The sequence below is a fragment of the Crassostrea angulata genome, chromosome 6, assembly GCF_025612915.1.
Source record: "Crassostrea angulata isolate pt1a10 chromosome 6, ASM2561291v2, whole genome shotgun sequence".
NCBI lineage: Eukaryota > Metazoa > Mollusca > Bivalvia > Ostreida > Ostreidae > Magallana > Magallana angulata.
This window is the reverse complement of record NC_069116.1, coordinates 9,318,054-9,340,042: the sequence shown is the minus strand read 5'-3', so window position 1 is coordinate 9,340,042 and position 21,989 is coordinate 9,318,054. Positions and strand designations below refer to the sequence as shown.

At 33.9% G+C, this 21,989-nt stretch overlaps 2 protein-coding genes across 2 annotated transcripts; both read left to right on the top strand.

Annotated features, from left to right (window-relative positions):
* The first annotated feature begins 488 nt into the window (after positions 1-488).
* LOC128187147 (uncharacterized) lies at positions 489-21,009 on the top strand. The gene is made up of 5 exons (XM_052857375.1): positions 489-686; positions 15,477-15,706; positions 18,023-18,224; positions 19,112-19,139; positions 19,222-21,009. Exons 2-5 carry the CDS (start codon positions 15,484-15,486, stop codon positions 19,429-19,431), a joined length of 663 nt encoding a protein of 220 aa, XP_052713335.1. The 5' UTR covers positions 489-686; positions 15,477-15,483; the 3' UTR covers positions 19,432-21,009.
* Positions 1,261-3,920, top strand: LOC128187143 (uncharacterized). Its single transcript, XM_052857372.1, has 4 exons — positions 1,261-1,972; positions 2,681-2,936; positions 3,341-3,368; positions 3,497-3,920. Exons 1-4 carry the CDS (start codon positions 1,756-1,758, stop codon positions 3,824-3,826), a joined length of 831 nt encoding a protein of 276 aa, XP_052713332.1. The 5' UTR covers positions 1,261-1,755; the 3' UTR covers positions 3,827-3,920.
* Positions 21,010-21,989: the final 980 nt, after the last annotated feature.

Genomic DNA, 21,989 nt, shown 5'->3' with positions numbered 1-21,989 from the left:
GCTTCATGATACCGAGGCCAGATCTAGAGATATGCACCGTTTCACCAGAATCTCTGACACAGATATTATACATTTTTAACTATATGACCAATTAACAACGTATGCCAAAACCAAAAGTTCATTAATTTCATAATTTTGAATAAAGCTTTCGTGCGTGCTTATGCACTTCTTTTCAACTAGAAACAAACCAAAAAATTAAAGATTTTATAATTTGATAAGCAGCACAATACTGCGGCATGCCGATTTATGAACTATTATTATGTTAAAGAGGCTGGGAGGTCAACAAATTAGCCAGCAGAATTAAAATGTTTTACTACATGTATATTTTTAAACACAGCCCTTTTTCCTTATTTATTTGATTTATTAGATTTATATGTTGTAATAATAATCCAACATCTCTCTCTCACTCTCTCTCTCTCTCTCTCTCAGCATAGACAAATAAATGTTTCTTCGTCAGATGACACATTTTGATACTGTAGCAGTTAATTTCATCGGCAATCTCTATATACGGTCTGTCATCGGTCATGAAACTACTTATATGTCGATGCATCCACTTAAAGTGTGAGTATGATGTCAAAAAATATAAAATTAGTGATAGCAAATATCTCTTTTTCCTTCCGCGACAAGCTCCTGCTAATCTAAGAAGACAGAAACCACTTCAATGTGAGGATTATTTCAGCAAAAGGGTAGGATTAAAACTTACTTATGTTACTTTTATGATAATTTACACATGTGTAGAGCTGAAGAGACTATCGTAAAACTTGTTTTTGCACTTGATATGTTTATAGTAACACAAATAATTATATACATATTTATCAAAAGGTTAGCTCTTGGCCGTAGGGGTATAACAATTAATGAATAAGCTATATGTCTCTGTTTGCAAAGAAAGCTAAAATTAAATTTAATGATATAACAATGAACAACGGTTCAATGACTTTGTTACATCATATACAATCGCCTATATATCAATCAGTATCTATCATGCAGTAAATGAATATGCAAAAAACAACCCCACGAAATTGATGATAAAAATTCAAATAAAGGGAACAAAATTGAAAAATAAAGACATACGTCTTTGCAAGCAGAGAGTTTCCTGTCGGCATAGGTTGCGAGGATGAGTGACATAATGAGATATTTTAAGGGTTTTTTTTTTTAGAACAACTACAATTGCTACAATAAATTTAGCTTACGGAAGTTTTGGCAAATTTGATATAATCACTAAAAGCAACCTATTATCGTGTAGGAAAACCGTATCTATAAGAGTCATGCAGTTGGTAGAGGTTAACTTGAAGTACCTTGAAAGATAATGCAGTATATGAACATCAATAGTACGAATTAGTAACTCATCCGTTCGACTTACCTTTGGACTTGGTTTATGTTGTCTTTACGAGTTATTATCTCGTTATTACGATTAATTATGTCGTATGTTCAGCTAGCTCAAACGCAAACTTGAATCTATTACGTAAGATTTAAAGTAGTTGCAGATCTCTCTCAATTTCGCCCTTCTTATCATAAAAAGTGTTTCAATTAACACTTTTTTAAAATGTACAAAAATGTTAAAATTAAGTTTATGTACTAAATATATCACTTTTTTGTGTCCGATACGGATACATTTGACATTTTGCTATAATAAGTACACACTTATTATAGAATAAGTTTGATCTATTGAGTAGGAAAGATATGTAAATATGAGGATCTTTTTAATGAAGAACTGTTTTTAACGTTTTTTTAGAAATACTTTTATGTAGGGGAATTATGCCAAGTTCCAGTTTCAAAAGATGTTCTATCCCAAGCTGCTGTAAATTTGTATATATAACGGCTCCAAAGAACATCAACATCACGAGAATTGATCTTGGTTCTTGCACCACAAGACAGGATAAACAGCATTATACAGTTTATTACAACAATAACCAATCAAATCAGACTCTGTATGAGGACCGTTGTTGTTACGGTGACATCTATGTGTTTTATGGTAAGTATTATCGGTACAAACATGTTTATATCCAGATACATTGTACATTGTATTTCTCGTACATTGATATCTTTGAAGTTTTATAGAGTCAATTTCAGATATGATAAATAATAGATTTGAAAAATAATGATGACTAGTTTGCACTACGAATCAATTTTTTTTTATTTGATGCAGAATTATTATTATCATAAAAAGTACAATTTCGAAATTCGTTCATATTCATAGAAGGTAAGTTTCGTTTTTTTTCCCAATATTCATTACAATGAATGATTCATGAATAAAAAAATAATTGGATTAAGGTGGCAGATCTAAGCACTATTTTGGATCGTGTACAATTCAGTCAACGTTACTTAGTTGTTTGTATTTTGATAAATTTATGAGGCACTTTGCAATATAAAAAAATATCTTATAATGCAATAATAAAAATATATGTTTAGGTAGGGATGTGGAGCTGAATTGGAGATAGAATGGGAAGGGTAATAATGGCTTACTAAGTTACTATCGTTACGTACAGATAAAAATATTGATTGAGTTGAGGGATTGAAACGGTCGTTTCTAAAAAGTTTAATACTTGAAAAAAAGTTTACTTACGGATGAAGGAATATTGTACGGAAACAACTTGCAATTTGTCACAAAAATGACTAAAGTGACTAAATTTTTTTATTCATAATACTGCTTTTCTATTAACAAATAAATATTTCTGTAAAGATTATCTTCCCCATGCAAGCCCAAGAACAGCTCTGCAAACAACTGGAACAGAAATACGAGGCACATCTTCAACGCCTTCAGGGACCCATCCCGTCATTGCGATTTTTCCATGCACCAAAACTCCTCCCCCCACCGGTCCTCCAGAAGTTTCCATCCCCTCAGATCCCAAGAACAGTTCGGTACTGGTCACCATTCTTGTGTGTTTAGCATTGCTAATTATCCTGGGGGCTGCTGCACTGCTGTATAGACGTTACAGGTAATCGCAGCACATGAGTGCATTAAAGGTTAACTTGTTGCCTGCAAAATTATTTTCACTCTCCAAATACTACTTGTAACCAATAGTCTATTGCGCAAGCCTCACCAGAGTTTTAAGTGCTTGCTCGCGATCTTTTATACTTTTAGGTAACGCCAAATATAAGTTTAGTAAAATCTATGAAAGCTTAATAGCAGTTACAATGTCATTCATTTAAAGTTTTAATTACTAAAAGATTCCCCAAAAATGACAACATAGAGACTTTAGCAAAACGTTTTCTACATGATCTAGTCATCCTGTGACACAGAACACAGTAAGACTGTATAGTCTTTGTCAAAAAACTAAAGTACATCTTTCCAAGTTGAGACTCATTTCAAAATAAATACTTCTTTTTTTTTTTTAAACAGGAAATTAAGGTTGGCAAAGGTGAAAAAGGTAGTTACATTTTTTGTGATGAACGAGATAAATATATGCAAATAAATAACGAACAATTCTTTTACATGTAAATAAATAATGAACAATCCTTTTACAAGTGTAATGTAAATCAGGGATGTATTTTCCAGCTACCAGATCATTACGAATACTCAGTTATAGTAGAATCTAGAATCACCGAGACGGTTGATGACAGCATATCGCCCACGACCACTAACTACTTTGTTTTAGAGGTGACAGAAGGACCACGTCCTCCAACAGCAAGTCTGAGTTCCAATACAGCGCCCACTCCTTGTTTATCCAGTGAATATGAAACTGTTCAACTGAATAACGAACCCATAAAGCCAAGCGAGGGTGTATATAACACATTGCGTGAAAATAACACACCACCAGATGATGTAACGGACAACTACAGTCGTTTTGAAGACTTTAATCAAGAGTATTGTCACTTACAAAGATGATCTAACAATTGAATTGAAAATCAGTACATGAAGCTTTGTAAATAGTGTGATATAGAGGTGACATAAGTGTCATTAAAATATATGACACAATATCGCTCTCTGTCATGTGATTTTTAAGAGAGTCAAGATATACACATTTAAAGCAATATAAGCTGCAATTTTTATGATGAAATGTTTTTTATACGAAAATGTTATTTTCTACTAAAATGACAAAAAATATGTTTTATAAATTTCTGTTTGCCATATTTTTGTGGGAAAAGCTGTTGAGAAGCCTTGATTTGAAAAAAAAATTGAATTATTGTCGTAGTTGCTATATATTCCTTAGAAGAAAAATCTTTCTTCGGACAAACATTAATGGGTTTTTTTTTCAAGTCTTATTTATCATAAGAGCTGTAGTTATTTGCAGACTTATCATACTAGCAGGTTTTTGCAGCAAAATAAAATTCTAAATAATACAGCTCATATTGCTTTAAGCATTGAATGCTTATTTTTGGACGTCGTTGGTCTTGGAACACACCAAACGATGCAGATAAATTGAATACCGCGCGTTAGGCATTCAATGCTTATATTTTAATTCATACTGATGTCTATTTGTATGGCATAATTGTGTATCGTCGCTTTAAAGCCATTATATTAACATCTACCAAGTATTATTCCCTCTATTTCTTACAGAAACTTATAGTTAATTCATAGCTCTATAGGAACAGCCAGACTGAAATCTACACGCCCCGTTTATCGATTTGACGAAATCTACAGCGACTGAAACTGAAAAGAAAGTGACAGGACCAAAATTGACACGCCCTGTTTATCGATTGGTCCAAAACTACAGCGACCTAGAAAAAATCACGGACTGCACGAAATGATCATGAGGATGTCAAACTCAAAGTCTCACAGGAGACGATTTGGCTGTTTCTTTTAGCTAACGTACTTGTGTAAATTCACAGTAATTTAGTTAATTTTACTTACTTTTCATAAAATCAATTTAGCTAAAAGAAAGATGTTAACATAAACAATAAAATGCTTTCTTTGATGATTCATGCTGGTTATGAAGGTAGCGACCATTGCAGAATTTTGTTTTACATAATCCGCCGACGCGGGTTATGTATTTTTTCTGCAATGTCGCTACCTTTATATCCCGAATGAATCATCAAAGAAAGCATTTTATTGTTTAAATAAACGTTCTGTGACAGAGTCATGAAAGATTCAGGGAACAGATTTTTTTCGCTTCCGCGACTAAAGATATGGTGCCCGAAACATTGTCAAAGTTTTTTAATTGACGAATAGATGATTTAATTAACGATTTTTTAAATAAGTATATATATTTAATTGATTATGTAAGTTTGAACGTTTCATTTAATCTAACAATAATGCATAATTATATATATATATATATATATATCTACTCAAAACGCATGATGACGTTTATATTTGTGCGCATGAATTCGCATTAAGTGTATTCAAAGAAAATTGAACATCGCAGATTTCCAAAGCGATCACAAGGGAAAGTACACACTAAATGTAAATATTGTTTTATGAAGTATCTATTTCAGCAATTTATGAAGTTTCATACCATTTGATTGGAAAGAATCTTTGCTGTCAGTTTTTAAAAACAGCCTGTATTGTTATTGAAATGACTCTTAACTACTTGACATCTAGTTTTTTGTCCACAAATTAAAACATTCAATGTCGTTACTAATTCTTTCCATCCAACATTCAGTGGTTATGTGTTTTCATCAGCGCATTCAAATGTAATTGTTTTAAAATTATTAACTCGACAATTTGCAATTTTTTTTTTATCAAAGTTGATGTAGTTTGCTCAAAATTAATTATTGCATTGGCAAGAACAACGTCATTTCTTTGCAAGTGTAAATTTCGTTGATTTACAAGGCTAACGATTTACCGATTTATTGAGTTACATTGTTATTCTATATACCTACCTCTATTTCTTAAGAAACCGATCGATGGTGATTGATAGATCTATTGAACGTGAGAGGGTTAAACTCTACACGATCCAGTTTTAACCAGTTTGTCGATCGGTTTAAACCTTCAATATATATAAACGGGCTGCACCAAATAATCCTGATGATGTCAGACTCAAATTTCTTATAAGGCTGTTTATTTTATCTAACGCAGTGTTGTACATAACAATAATTTAGTTACCTCTGCCTACTTTACGAAGAATTTTAAGAAATATGTAAATAGAAACAAACAAATAAATAATATGCTTTTTTGGCGATTCATACCATTTACAACGGTAAAGCGACTTAGCAGAAAAAATACTTAACCCACTTACTTGAAGTATGTAACAATTTTGCTACTTTCATTTGCGACATGAACCACCAAAAAAAAGCATTTTATTGTTAAAAAGACGTTTCTAACATTTTCTCCATTACCAGAAACATGTTTAATAAAATCCAAAGAAAAACTCAATACAACTGCATTCACTGACCCAAAGACAGATAATATTAAAAAAAATCATAAAACGGTAGTATTTAGCGGGCACACTATTTAAACAATAAAATGCTTTCTTTGGTGATTCATTCGGGATATAAAGGTAGCGACATTGCAGGAAAAAAACCATAATCCGCGTTAGCGGGTTATGTAAATCTTTTTCTGCAATGATCACTAAAGCATTTTATTGTTTGTGTAAACATTTTTCTTTTAACTGATTAATGAATTGATTATGAAAAGTTAGTAAAATTCTCTTAATTACTGTTAATGTACATAAGTACGTTAGCTAAAAGAAACAGCCAAATCTCCTGTGATACTTTGAGTCTGAAATCATCATGATTTCGTGAAGTCCGTGGTTTTTCTAAGGTCGCTGCAGGCTTCGAACAATCGATAAACAGGGCGTGTCAATTTCAGTCCTGTTAGTTTCTTGTCAGTTTCAGACGCTGCAGATTTCGACCAATCGATAATCGGGGCGTGTAGATTTTCGTCTGGCTGTTTCTATAGAGCTATGAATTAACTATAAGTTTCCGCAAGAAACAGACGAAAATAATACCTGGTAGATGTAAATAAATACTAATAATTCACAAAAATATAGTTTACATTGGAATATTCGATGGAAATTTACAGCACATGAAAACTTTTTTAAGAATGACCTGATAAGGTAAAGTTATAAGGTCTATGTACCGTTGACAGTGATTAACCTGGTTTCCTATTATCATATGCATTAGATATTGTACTGTTCAGACTTCGATTGATCAAGGACTAATTAACGCAAAGAACGCAGCAAAAGTGTATAAAGAAACACCAACAACCGATGTAAAAATAATTAAAGTTACGATTAATTCAGGTTTGCATTTTAAAACATTAACAGAGCATCTATAACAGTTTTGGAAATGTTTTTTAAACAGCAATATAATTTAGATAACATACTTTCTTTGTTAGTGTAGGTGTCGTTATTCAGTATTATCTTTTCTGAAAATAGCATTTGTCATTATGACGTGGCATCCTTTCCTTTAAGAGTAACATATCCGAAATCATCTCTACACGGAAAGGATACTCATGTGTCGCACTTCTCAGATGACCTCATTTTTGTTGAAGCTTGACCGCTTAATCACGAATAAAGACCTACAATACGGTAATTGGGCCTCTGGGGTTCTTTGAATTCAACAAGATGCCCTTCGGACTTGTAAAGGCACCAGCTACTTATCAGCGACTTCAAGAAGAATGCCTGGGAGATTTACATCTTAAGTCCTGTTTTATCTACCAAGATGATGTCATCATTTTTCTTTAGCTTTAAAGTGGTCAGTCACTGAAACGTTTTCAGACTATCTGACCGGAGCCAAGTTTGCTGTATTTACGGATAACAACCATCTGACGTATGTGCTCACCACTGCTAAGCTGGGTGCTACCGGTCATTGATAGATTGCTTCGTTATTATCTTACAATTTTAGCATCACGTATAAGCCAGGTAAGATGAATACTGATGCCGATCTATTGTCTAGGTTGCCAGGTAAGACTGACAGAGAAACATTATATGCAGATGCCATTAGAGCCATCACGGCCATAGGAGAGAAGCAGAAGCAGCCGTACATTACTACTCTTCCAGCATCTCCAGCCAGCTGTCACCAACTACAGACAACTTTCCCTAATCTAGATGGAAGACACATTGACTTGAAGAAGTTGCAAGTGGAAGATGAGGTTATATCATCAGTGACACAACTCATCAGAGATGGTGAAAAACCGAGTCTAAATACAGCTAGGAATGAGTACGAAGCCATACTACACCAGAACTTTAAGAGACTAGGGATCAAAGATGACCTCCTTGTTCGACAGATCAAGACGCCTGAAGACAAGTATCAGTATGTCATACCTCGAGAGGTTAGTCATCTTGTCTTACAGTATCTTCATAATAACAAGGGTCATCCTGGCCGCGACAGGGCTTCTTCCTAAGTCAGAGAGGAATTCTACTGGCCGAAGATGCATGCAGATATAACACAGTGGATGTGACTGATGTATCAAGTTCAAGACACCCAACAACTAGAGGGCTGAACTTGTGAGTGTCACCACCACCCAACCACTAGAGATGGTGTGTATGGATTTCATGACCTTAGAACCATCCAAAGCGAACATTCAGAACATTTTAGTTCTTACAGATCACTTTACCAAATATGCGGTTGCAGTGTCAACGAAGAATCAGACTGCCAAGACGACAGTGGATGCTATTTTCAATCATTTTGTAGTTCACTATGGCCTCCCGCAAAGACTTCATTCCGACCAAGGAGCAAACATCTGCAGCAAGATCATCACAGAACATAGTAAAATCACTGGAATTTCAAAATCAAGGACTACACCGTACCATCCAATGGGCAATGGAATTACAGAGCGTTTTAATAGAACTCTTATTTCCATGTTAGGCACTCTAGATCCAGAGCAGAAGCACAACTGGTGAAATTACATCTATCCTCTAGTTCATGCATACAACTGTACAGCCCATGACTCTACTGGATTTTTACCTTACTTTTTAATGTTTGGTAGAGAGCCTAACCTTCAAGTTGATTTAGTTTTTTGTATCAGTAGGAAGGAACAGTCAAACTCTATGCCATTTTATAGAGAAAATTTTAAAACAAAAATCTACAAGAAGCATATAAACTGGCAGAAACTGCTACCAAGAACTCTCAAGCCAGACAGAAATGTCACTATGACACCAGAGTCCGAGGAGTTACCTTAGTAGAGGGTGATAGAGTTCTGGTCAAAATGGTGAGTTTCGATGGAAAACACAAAATTCAGGATCGATGGGAAGATCATCCATATATCATCCTGAAGCAGCCTAATAAAGAAATACCAATATTTAAGGTCCGTAGAGAAGATGGTCAGGGGAGGATCAGAGTCCTTCATAGGAATCTACTACTGCCGATTGGGACGAAGTTAACTTCTCCCGTGCCAGCTCCCAGAACCAAGAAACTGCGGACAGTCAGAGATCAGAAAGTAGAAGCTGAAGAACCCCCTAATCAACACAACACAGATGAGTCTGATGAAGAGAATGATTTTCTTTATTTTGCAGGACAACCCCCTGTAGTAGAAGATGAGTCTGATGTGTTAGATGATGGGAGGAGCAGTGATGCTGGCACTGTCACTGATGACGATCAGGATAGTGTCCAGAACTTCGAAGAAGGGTAGCGAGAGGACGATCTCAAACAGTCGACGGATACTGATGACCCAGAAGTTAGTACACATGTAAATAACAATAATGATGTTGTTATTCCTTTACAGATTGTAGATGATCCTGATAATGATGTTAGAGACCAAGAAGATGAATCTGATGAAATTCCAGAAAGAACACCAGTAAGACGATCAACACGAACGAGGACTAAGCCTGAATGGATGAATAGTTATATTTGTAACCAAATTCAGTCCAGTAAATGGAGAAATAGGGCTTAATTTTTTTCACAGATACCTGACAAAGCCAGCAAATTGGATAAGGAGACTTCCTCCACATTGCTAAAGTTGCTGTCTGATGACTAAATTTTTTAATTGTAAATACATGTTTTATATTCCAGTTTATTTTTTTCAGATGGGTACAACGGAAGGAATTATATTTGAAAAAGTTTCTTTTTGAAATGATGCGGACATCATTTTAAAAAGAGGGAGAGAATGTAATAGTATGAGATTTATTTATTATTATATTGATAAATCTAATTACAGTTTTGATATTAATTAGTTAAGATATATTTTAGCAATACATGTAGTTCTATATTAAATCGCCCAGGTACAACACCTAGGTTTACCTGGCTTAAGTTAATTAAGGCCCTTAGGATATATGGTCCTTATATGGTCAATCAAAAGGTGTGTTTTTACAGAGAGAATCTATTGGTTTTTAAGTTTGTATAGTTGGGTTTCATTGGTCAATGGATTCCCCTCCAGAAGTTCTTTGTGTTTTAAGTCATTCTTCATATTAAAGCTAAGGAGACAAGACTTAATATTTACGACTTAGAAAGACCTTTGAAACATATAGACTTTACTTCATCTCATATAGGTAAGCTAACATTAATTATTTCTAACCATAACAGAAGTGCTAATATTTAATTAATGGTACATATATCCTGTAACTTAGCAAATCTAATTATCCTTTTCCACTTTTTTAGTTAGAGTGATTTTTTAGTGAAAGAATATTTATTAAAATATATTGAGCTTCAAGAACTAGAGGTAATACTAGTGAAAACCTTATTTTAAAGTAATCTGTATTTTAGTATTACTTATGAAAATATATATGTAATTTGTAGTGTCTCTCTCTGTTGTGTAAGCTATAATAGCAAAATGCACACTCATAGGGGGTGGGACTGCCCATTCACATATGAATGGTATGGATTATTGCGTGGACCCTGAGGTCCACGCAGAAAATATATAAGCGAGATTAAACCGGATGCTATGGGGAAAATTCAGCCTGCGCATGAGCTAGCCTGGTTCCTGTGCGAAATGGGTAGCTCAGGGAACAAGGCTAGCACACGTTTATCTGAATCGGGATCGGGATTCCGTGCCATATGCACACATAAGTTCAAAGGCGCTGTAATTGTAAAGTTGTCGGTAAACAGTACAGAAACAAAGTATTCCTTTAAAAGAAATGATCGGTATGTGATATGAATTGTCAGTATTATGAAATAAGTTAATGTTATGCCGAAACTACAACATGCATCAACTATAGTCTGTCCCAAGATATTTTTGCCGCATATTTTCTTAAATTATTCAATATTTATAAATACCTCTTGGTTCAGACGATGTTCATTCAATAGTATGAAAAAATCCCAAGATTTCCCCTTTGAAACGCCCCCTCTAGCTTGTCGGGTATCAGTACACGGCTAAAAATAAAAAGTCTACGAGGTTTTTCCATTGCCAAGGAGATGAAGACGCCCGGATGATAACGTTGAAAAATTGCGCGAGGGGTCCCGAGTATTTCCGAATGGAGAAAAGATGTCAACATTCCCCATTATAAATCTCCGTAGGAAATCTGTTTTCGTTCCTGTGAATTTTTACGAGGGAAAAATGATAATGTGTGAATGAAGTTATCTTGGGAATTTTCCCTTCCATCGATTTTAATTGCACTTCAGTCACAGGTATGTGTATTTTTATCAAAAATTGTTCAAATATGCAGCAAAAATAACTTGGGACAGACTATAGCATAATTTGCTATGTTTTGTTGTTTTCCGAATACACATGTAACTTAACTTTACTTTTATAGTAGGCGAGGCTAGAGAACTTCCGGATTAAATTTTTTTAAGCATTAAAGTATGATTGAATAATTATGTCACTGTATAAAAGTTAAAATCTCAAGAAAAATGCATCAAAATATGAAATTTTTAATTTACACAAAGCTGTCACTGCATAGTTAACAAAGTAGTGTGAATCGTAATGTGTGCGCAAATAGTAGAATTCACCGAATGCCTGATACTATACATACAAACTTCATTCATAGATAGATCATAATTATTTTAGAAGTATGAATCCTTTCAATTCTGAGATAAAATGTCAGGGCTATACATACATGTATACGTAATACAACGTACAAATTTAGTGGTTAAAAGCAGGGGGCTAGAGTGGGTGGAATCTCTGAAAATCTTAAGGCTTTTACGTTTTCGTTGGAAACACATGCAAATGGTCCACGTATTGTAGTCCTTTTTTAAAGGACAGCACCTTGTGTTTTATCATTATTATTATAACGTATGTCAAATTTAAAGACATCTCATATATAGCTGTAAAGCATTCTTATGACCTGTATGGATAAAATGTGTAATTACATATATAATTACATTTAAGAGTTATTGCCCTTTAATAAGAGTAAAATATAACTGTGTTCATAATGTATTTTATACATATCACTTACTATTGTTATATTTTAGTTCAGGGCATTCATTTATTTATCTGTTATCTATTTATTATACCTGTAATCGCAATAATAAATGGATGTCCAGAACCGTATACAGTGTTATATATTAAGTATAGAACCAGAACTGTTTCGTTCTGACTTTTTAAAGGAAGATACAAAAAAGCGATAGTGTGACAAGAATCGGTTAAAGATTTTCAAAACTCCTATTCCGTTATTATATACACTTGGCTCAAAAAATATCTACGTCCAGCCGAGTGCTCTTAAAACAAATTTGTCCGCCCGTACCAAAAGATATGAGTCTCGGGCGGTCAGGCGGACGGTTATTTCAAACACTGGTAAACCCTGATCAGAAGTATACCCTTGAAAGCAGAGGCTCTATGTGTATTCAGAATATACAAGGGGCAAGAATTGTAGGCAGTAAGATGGTAAGATAAAAGACGGGTCTGCTTCAGTGCGTACAGTTGACCCCAAAAACAATTCCTGACTAAACCCAAAGTAAATCCCGAATGCATGGACGTAAATTTTTAAAAAACTGACCCAGAGTAAACCTCAAGTAAACCCCAAAAGTAACCCTAGGGTTTAGTTGGGGTTTACTCTGGTATTAGGTTGGGTCTGATCGGTACTGCTCTACTGTACAAGTATTACAGTAACCGGTACATGGAATTACCGAAATGACAGAATTTACAGAAATGACACCTGAAATTACCAGAATGACACTACAATCTACAGAAATGACACTTTAAATACATTAAAATGGGGATATATTATAGCATTGAATGATTTATTTTTGACGTCGTCGTGTCAATAACTGCCGTCAGGTGAGCAGACAAATTGAATAACGCGCGTTAGCGCGTTATGATAATTTGTCTGCTCACCTGACGGCAGTTATTGACACGACGACGTCAAAAATAAATCATTTAATGCTTATATTTACATTCCCTTAATGAAGAAATCAATTGTTTACTTAAATAAATCGATATAAAGTGCAGATCACGGAGGGAGTGAATAAGTAACAGCAAGAACAGCTGTTTTGTAAAACCGGTTTAAACTGGTTTTCACATAGACTGTTGAGATGAGATCGACGAGCATGAAAATATAATCCACGATAAATAACTCTTGAAATGTTGCTTTTAACAATAAAGTCAACTTTTTTGTTGAATAATTATAAAACATTGTGTTTTGACAACATTCATGAAATGCATTTTTTAACCGATAATATAGAAATCACTGTTTGAGAACTACTTATGTAAATTACTCGTAAATTCATACGCAGTGAATAGGTGTTGCATTTAGAGGCATTTAAACATCACGGAATGACTTTCATGAAAAATATATGATAGACAGCCACATTGTCTTCGTATTTTTTGATTGACCCTCGTATAATACTAAATTATGGGTAAAACAGGTAGAAATGGAGAATCCGATCACAGCAAATTCTTACGTTGTCACTGATAAAGCTATGTATTTTTTTCTCTGCAATGCTAGCTTCTTACAAAATGTACATAATGACATCCACACGAACCACGTGATAAAATAAAAATAAAATGAAATGACAATCTTTATGTGATGATTGAATAATTATATCCATATGTGCGGCCATTTGGTAAATGTAAACATTTCCTATGGTTGTAGAGATGACACCAATGAATCCTCTTCGCATTTTTCAGATTTTTAAATCTTCAAAATAAGTCTGTAGCTGCGCAGTTCGACAGCTGTTCTGAGTGATTAAAAAAGGCAATGTCCTGTTCTTGTATGCATAATTTTTTTTTAAAAGTGGCTTGTAGGACTTCATATTTACTGCTTTTATATCTTTTAGCAACATTTTTACCAGTTTCGGACAGAAACAAGCCAGTTCAAAAAAAGTTTACATTCTTATCATCAAATGTACAAGATGGCCGCACATCCTTTATAAAATAAAAGGATCATTTGTGTAATGAAATCAAAGCGTGAGGAGTGGGATATCTTAAATGTGCGTTTGGGTTATTACTTATAAGAGGTTCTTTAAACACATACTAGTGCAGAGACATTTGCACCGTCTAATTCGCCCATGTTCTTGGTAGAAATAAACATTATTCATTTCCCCACGTTATAATTGAAATGATTTTGTTCAACAGACATTTCCTATGAAATCCAAGCGTTTCTTACTGTTATTTTTCAACTATAATCATGACAAAACCAAAATACTTGTACATAACCATAATTGAACAAATAAGGAGCATGTCGTAAACTAGATATAGGAAATTTTTGTTTGTCCTCGGTCATGAAACTACTTATATAAGTGCAGATATACACGTACCCACTTAAAGCGTGAGTAAGATGAAAAAATAAAAAATAAATACCATGATAGCAAATCCGACAAGCTTTTTTTGATCTAAGAAGAGACAGGCCACATTACTGTTAGAGTACCGGTATTTTTAACCAAAAAAGGGTAAGTTTTAAACTTTTATCACTTTCACCATACACATTTATAGAGTTGGAGAGACTACCGAAAGGCTGGTTTGTTTCTGCTCTTAATATGTTTGTAGGAACACAAATCCAAATATTTGAATAATATCGAAAAAGGCTAGCTCTTGGCTGTAGAGGTTTAACAATTAATGAACACGCTACATGTATATGTCTCTGTTTGCAAAAAGCTAAAAATAATGAACAATAGTAGAACTTCTTCATTACTTCATGTACGCTTGGTTTTGTATCAAACTATCAATACATAAATGTATAAAAACGTCGAAAGTGATAATAAAAATTCAAAATTCAACAGTAAAGCACACATCTTCGCAAGCCAAGAGTTTCCTATCGGAGTGTCACAGGTTGCGAGGATGAATAATATAATGCAATATTTTAAAGATTTTTTTTTTTAGAACAGCTACAATAATAATGGCACAACACAATTCATTTTCAAATAAATAAGCGTACAGAAGTTTTAGCTTATTCAACATTTTCACTTTACAACCATTAATTGGACATTACACTGATTCACAAACCTTAACTATCGGCGTCAGGTGATTGCAGTTGACAGTGGTAGAGGTTAAATTCAAGTAACTTGATAATAAAGTGCATGTACTTTAATTGTTCAGCTTAGTAACTCGTCCATTCGACTTATCTACGTTTATATTTTTGACTTATCATGTTGTATGTCCAACTTATTTTCTCATAAGCAAAACTCAGTATCCCTACCTACTACTTATAGTAAAGATAGTAGCAGATGCTTTCCTCATAGCAGAGGCCGATCTTTCAATTTCACTCATTTTATTCAAATACATTATTCAATTATTCTTTTCTTTTTTTATTCTTCACTTGTTACTTTTAAATACATTTATGTAGGTGAATTATGCAAAGGTCCAGTTTCAGAAGACGTACATGTTCTAACCCCAGCTGCTGTAAGTTTGTATACATAACGGCTCCAAAAGACATCAACATCACGAATATCGAACTTGGTTCTTGCCCCACAAGACAGGATAGACAGCTTTATACGGTTTATTACAACAATAACCAATCAAAGCAGACTCTGTATGAGAAAAGTTGCTGTCATGGCCACATCTATGTGATATATGGTAAGTATTATCGGTACAAACATGTTTATATCCAGATACATTGTACATTGTATTTCTCGTACATTGATATCTTTGATGTTATTTCGAGTCAATTTTAGAGATGATAAATATTCACAAGATTTGAAAAATAATGATTACTAGTTTGCATTATGAATCAAACATTTTAATTCTATACAGAAATATTATTATTATCATAAAGGTTAACTTGAAAAAAAGAAGATATAAATATCTATTCCAATGACCAGTTAACCATACTGGCACTGTGCCAGTTATCGGCTAAGATTTAACGTTTTCTTTTCGTATTTCGTTATTTCGTGATTTTTTTTTTATAAATCTTGACATACTCTAAATGATGATTTCCTTGTTTATCTCTCTGTTATATAAAATCATTATTAAGAACTGAAAACATCTTGTTTTTGTGCTTTTTAGCACGCCCCGAGTTTGCAATGTTTTACGATTTACCGTACCAGTTATCGGCTTTGCGATAATAACATAATAAAATCCTTGTACATGTTGATTTGATACTCTGCATAATGTTATTTGAATTATATTCAAGAACGTTTTCAAGCAAACTGACTTTTCTTTATTCGAAACAGAAAACTGAATTAAAAAATCTCGGATAGTCGCGTGCCATAAACCCGAACTCCTCTCAGTTTAGCCGATAACTGGCCTTAGTCGATAACTGGTACAGTGCCAGTAAGTATAATTTCGATCATTTTAATAAAAGGCAAATTTCGTTCTTTTTTAATATTCAATACAACTACATGTTATGATTTTTAAATAGAATAATATTTGGGTTAGGGTGGCATATCGAAACATTATTTTGGATCTTGTACAATTCATTAAACGTTAGTGTCATGTTTGTGGTATGTTAATAGGTAGGTATCTAGAGATGAATGAAGATAAGATAGGGAACGGACTAATGAAGGCTGAAAGAGTTACTATCATAAATCATCACGTACGGATAAAAATGTTGGTTGAGTTGAAGGATTGGATTTGTCGTTTCTAAAAAGTTTATTTAATTGAAAAACAGCCTACATAGGGATTGCGAAATATCGGACATAAACAACTTGCAGTTTATCAGAAAAGGGACATAAGTGACTTTAATTTTTAATGTGACTTTAAAAAGTTTTTAGCTCATCTGAGCTGAAAGCTCAAGTGAGCTTTTCTAATCACATTTTGTCTGTCGTCCGTCTGTCTGTCTGTCTGTCCGTAAACGGTTTACATTTTCAACATCTTCTAAAGAACTAGTGGGCCACTTCAACTAAACTTGGCACACATCACCCTTATGCGAAGGGAATTCAAAGTTGTAAAAATTAAGGGCCACGCCCTTTTTCCAGGGGAGATAATTAGAAATTATTGAAAAATTGTGAGAATTTTTCAAAAATCTTCTCAAGAACGACTCGGCCAGGAAAGCTGAAACTTAAGTGGAAGCATCATCAGGTAATGTAGATTCAAAGTTGTGAAAATCATGACCTCTTGGGGTAGGGTGGGTCCACAATAGAGGGTCAAAGTTTTACATAGGAATATATAGAGTAAATCTTTAAAAAATCTTCTTCTAAGAAACTAATCTGTCAGAATAGCTGAAACTTGTGTGGATGCATCCTCAGGTAGGTAATTGTTAAGGTTCGTTTTGAGAACTACAGTGCTCAACATGTGATATTACTATTAAATCATCGTGTTAGAAAAGGGACTTATGATTATAAACATAAGAATATGCCGGGGGAAAAAGGATTTTATTTATACAGGATCTACATGTATTATTGTACATTGTCCAGATAGTTTGTATCATGACTCCATTAACGATCTCCGATCCTCAGCAAAGTTCGATAACTCTAAATTATCCGGGTTTCTTTTATTCGTACAATAAATCTGACTTTAAACAGACAATTTTAGTTTAGTAATCTATTGCTAGTATAACCATTAGTTACACAACTGCATGTTTGGCGTAGTGGATCCACGGAGCACTCCCACTTATATACATCTTGGTATAGAGTTCGAGCCAATCGATGCACCGGAAATTTGTTTTTAACTCAACTTGTTTCCTTATTCCATTATATCCATCGTAGACAAACTCACAATTACTTTGAAAAATGCATTGATACTCTCTAAAAAATTCATTTTATATCATTTCATTTGTAAAGGTTGAAAGAAAAATATCATTCTTATTATGAAAAAAAATACTTTGAGGCTGAGGATCGGAGAATTGCTGATTTTATCATATTTATTGTTCCTCAGGTGAGCGATGTGGCACATGAGCCTCTTGTTTTTTGTTTTCATAAGACTGATTTTTTATAAATTATTTTTTGGGTAAAGATTATCTTCACGATGCAAGCCCAAGAACACCACTGCCACCAGCCAAAACAGGAATACGAGCAGCGTCTTTAACCCCAGGGACCCCTTCCTTCACTGGTCCTTCAGATGTCCCCAAGAACACTTTTGTACTGGTCACCATTTTTGTGAGTTTAGCATTGCTAATTATCCTGGGAGTCTGCGCACTGCTGTATAGACGCTTCAGGTATACATCACACATTGCGTGCAATAACAGTTAAATTATTTGGCTGCAAAATAACCATCAGGCTATACAGGTATTGCTCAAGTTTCGGTGCTATTTGGAATTGTTATACTTTCATGTTAAATACTGAAATCTGATTGGTTAAGACGCAGTTAATAATATTTACTATTACCCTCAGCGTTAGCAACGCACTTGGCAACGGGTAACATTAAAAAATGTTACATGCGCGAAAATTATGCGCGTACGGTTCGCTGTAGAATTCACGTTATTCCTATATAAAAGCAGTAAAATTTTCTTAAAAATTTTAAAAAAGACAGTATAACAAAATAAATAGTGCCTGTTTGGGAGGATAACAGTTGAAATTGACACCCCTCGAAAACCATTGTCAACCTCCGCTTCGCGTCGGTTGACAATGGTTTTCTCGGGGTGTCAATTTTAACTGTTACCCTCCCAAACAGGCACTATTTATATAATGTCACATATATGTATCTGTTAACACAACGAATTTTTACATGCGGATAAATTATACGCATACAGTTCGCCGTAGAATTCACGTCATTTCTATAAAATGGCATTAAAATTTTCTCTAAAATTAACCTCCGCTTCGCGTCGGTGTTGACAAAGGTTTTCTCGGGTTGTCAATTTCAACTGTTACCCTCACAAACAGGCACTATTTATATATTATGGTATATTTAGTTTGTTTAGAAAAAATGTCTAAAAATGATTTAAAAGAGACCATCAACATCCTGTCCTGAGTATCCTACTTTGGGGTGAAAATGCTAATCATCTAATCATACTGTGGCACGTGGTCCAGTAAAACTTATTAGAAATGTTAACCAAATGTTAACAGTAAACATTTTATTCATATTAAATCAATATCTTTTTTCAAGGAAATCAAGGTCGGCACCGGTGGAAGAGGTAAGTATATTTGTAATGAAAGACATGGAACGTTTTTAAAAGTTTAAAAATCACTTTTGTAACTTTAGGTTATTTTTTGCAGTATACAGACCATTGCGATTACTTAGTTATTGAAGAATCTCGAATCACCACACATATCTACAGTGTTATTGAGGCGACAAACGGATCTTATCCACAAGAAGAACACAATCCGTACACAACAAACCTTAGTTCCACTACAACTTCCATTCCTTGTCATTCAAGTGAATACGAAAGTGTTCAAATGAATACTGAACCCTTGCCATTCAAGTGACTGAACCCTTGTCATTCAAGTGAATACGAAACTGTTCAAATGAATACTGAACCCGAAAAGCTGCGTTGTGGGGTACATGTACCATAGGCTGTTTAAAGATCCAATTTCCATCATCTTCTGCATAATATTCAATTTAATGTTTGTTTAAGGAGGTTGGCACCTGAAATAATAGTAATGTCAATCATTCGAAAACCACTTGGATATAAAGATGAGTACCAAAAATGTTCATTTATTTTATTTGTGACCCATGTCACATGCCATTTTTTGAAAATATAGGACCCAAAAAAGAAATGATAGTTTTTCTCAAATTTTTGCTTAAATCTAACATGTAAATTGATAATTTGAAGAAATCAAACAAATATTTATAGTTTGAACTATTATTTAGTTATGATTTTAATACAATATGAAGTTGGACACATGTAGTGACTTAAAAAGTAAATACAAGTCAAAGTTTAAATATTCTTGCTTTGCTGGTGGCTTCAAAGGCCAGTACATAAAGTTAAAAATTTTTGGAGTAATCATGCAAATAAAAAAATTATAGTAATGTCATCTTTACAAAACTGCGCATACAAATAGACATACATTTAATGTCTCATTTAAGAATAACACAAAATATTTGAGATATAGCATGAACTAAGCTAATTTTAGGCCAAAATTGGAGTTATTTTTTCTTAATTTCTATGCAATATAAGCTAAATATGCCAAAATATATATATATTGATAGAAATATCAAAATATTGTTTTAATATTTTTTCTTAGAACGTCATGAATATATAGTAATGCACAAACTATCTAGAAGTTTGGTCTGCAATGAAAATTAGGAAGCTAAAGTAACAGTACTCTAAAACTACGGAGTTATGAAAATTGTTCATTTCCTTTTTTAAAAACCTTCCACCAAAAATTGTGATTTATACTACTAGAATTAATTAATATGTGATGCAGAATTTTCCGGTTAGAGGTGACCCAAAATGAATACCCAAAACCTAAGGAGCGAACCTCTTTAAGTTGAAGAAAAATGAGAAAAAACATACGAGGGAGGCTAGACTCCACAGCCCCCTCCCCTCCCATGCGACTTGCCTGAAATAAAATACTAATAAATAATTATAAATGCAGTTCAACCATAGAGGAATGAAAATTTACTTTATTTTGACATGTCCCTATCTAATAGCCGAGCAGACGAATTTTATGATTCTTGTATAGTATTACTCATTTAATATAACATTTAAAACATTGTGTACATAATAAATTAAAAGTACTTCCCTATATATACGGCATTTCCGTTGTAAAGGATGACATTTAAGGTGGCTCTATACACCCACAGTTTATTCAAATTTTCAATAGAAGACCACAAAACATATACTTATCAAATATTAAAATGACGATAGGGATACTATAGGTATTTTTAAAGAATTTTTTAATGTTTTTTCGTGTTTTTGTAAAATATTTTTTAAAAAGACAGCTATCAACAAATTGAGAGAAATTATTGTGTCATATGATGGATATTTCCTTCGGACACATAAAAAAAAAATATAACACTTCTTAACATTCAAAAATGTTATTATTGCAATTTTTTTTAGTATTTCCCCAAAACAAATTTTTTCATATTTTCTTACTCTGATGACAAATCATCTGAAAAAGTTGCTTGATGGTATCAGAAAATGTATTTTAATAAATGTGAAATAAAAAATTGAATGAAAATAATTGCAAATAAACACAAAAAATATTTAAAATTTTATTTGGTATGAAAGTTCCTCATGTAAGGGTTATCGTTCTGTAACGTGTCGAGGGGTCCGTACCTAGTCAATTCTAGGGTCTGGGTGTTGAATATAAAAAAAATATCAAACAATAATAATTTTCCTCTCTAAAATGATTAGTGATTACAATTGGCCTACAAATATTTACAAAATGGCCTTCCCTTACTTAGGGCAAAATCACAAATGAATCTGGTCGGCCGGGATTGAAACTTTATTAATACCACGAGGTAAACACTATTATATGCCTTATTCAGGCGGTAGTGAATACCCGCGGCACGCCCTAGCTGGATAACCTACTGAAGAGGTAAACCCTTAGTAGAGGCAGTCACTGTGTTAATGCCTTATGCAGGACGGACAGTATACAACCTCTTACTAAAGGCGTATCCCTTCCCTAATACTACTAGTAGAGTATCAGCGACGACTAACTAGGCTTACCTCCAAGAGGACAGCCTCTATAATAACCAACTAGTGGTTAAACACGATTGGTCCTATAATAATCAATGTGGTAAGCCTCTCTCTCAAGGCAACCCACCTACCAAATCGTAATTTAGTCTCGCAATTCCTCTCCGTTGGAACTCTGCTAGGGAAGAGAACGCTGCAGCTGCGATGCGCTCGTTTATATACCCTCTGTGGGTCACGTGACAATCTCCGCTGGTTGCTAGGCGACAATACAAACACAGCTATCATGTGCCGTACGCATGATTTAACATTACATAACATAAAATCGTTACACTACCCACGCCTTCGATGACATGCGACCCGCATGTAAATAGAATGTGAAAATTACCAAGTTATATTCATTTA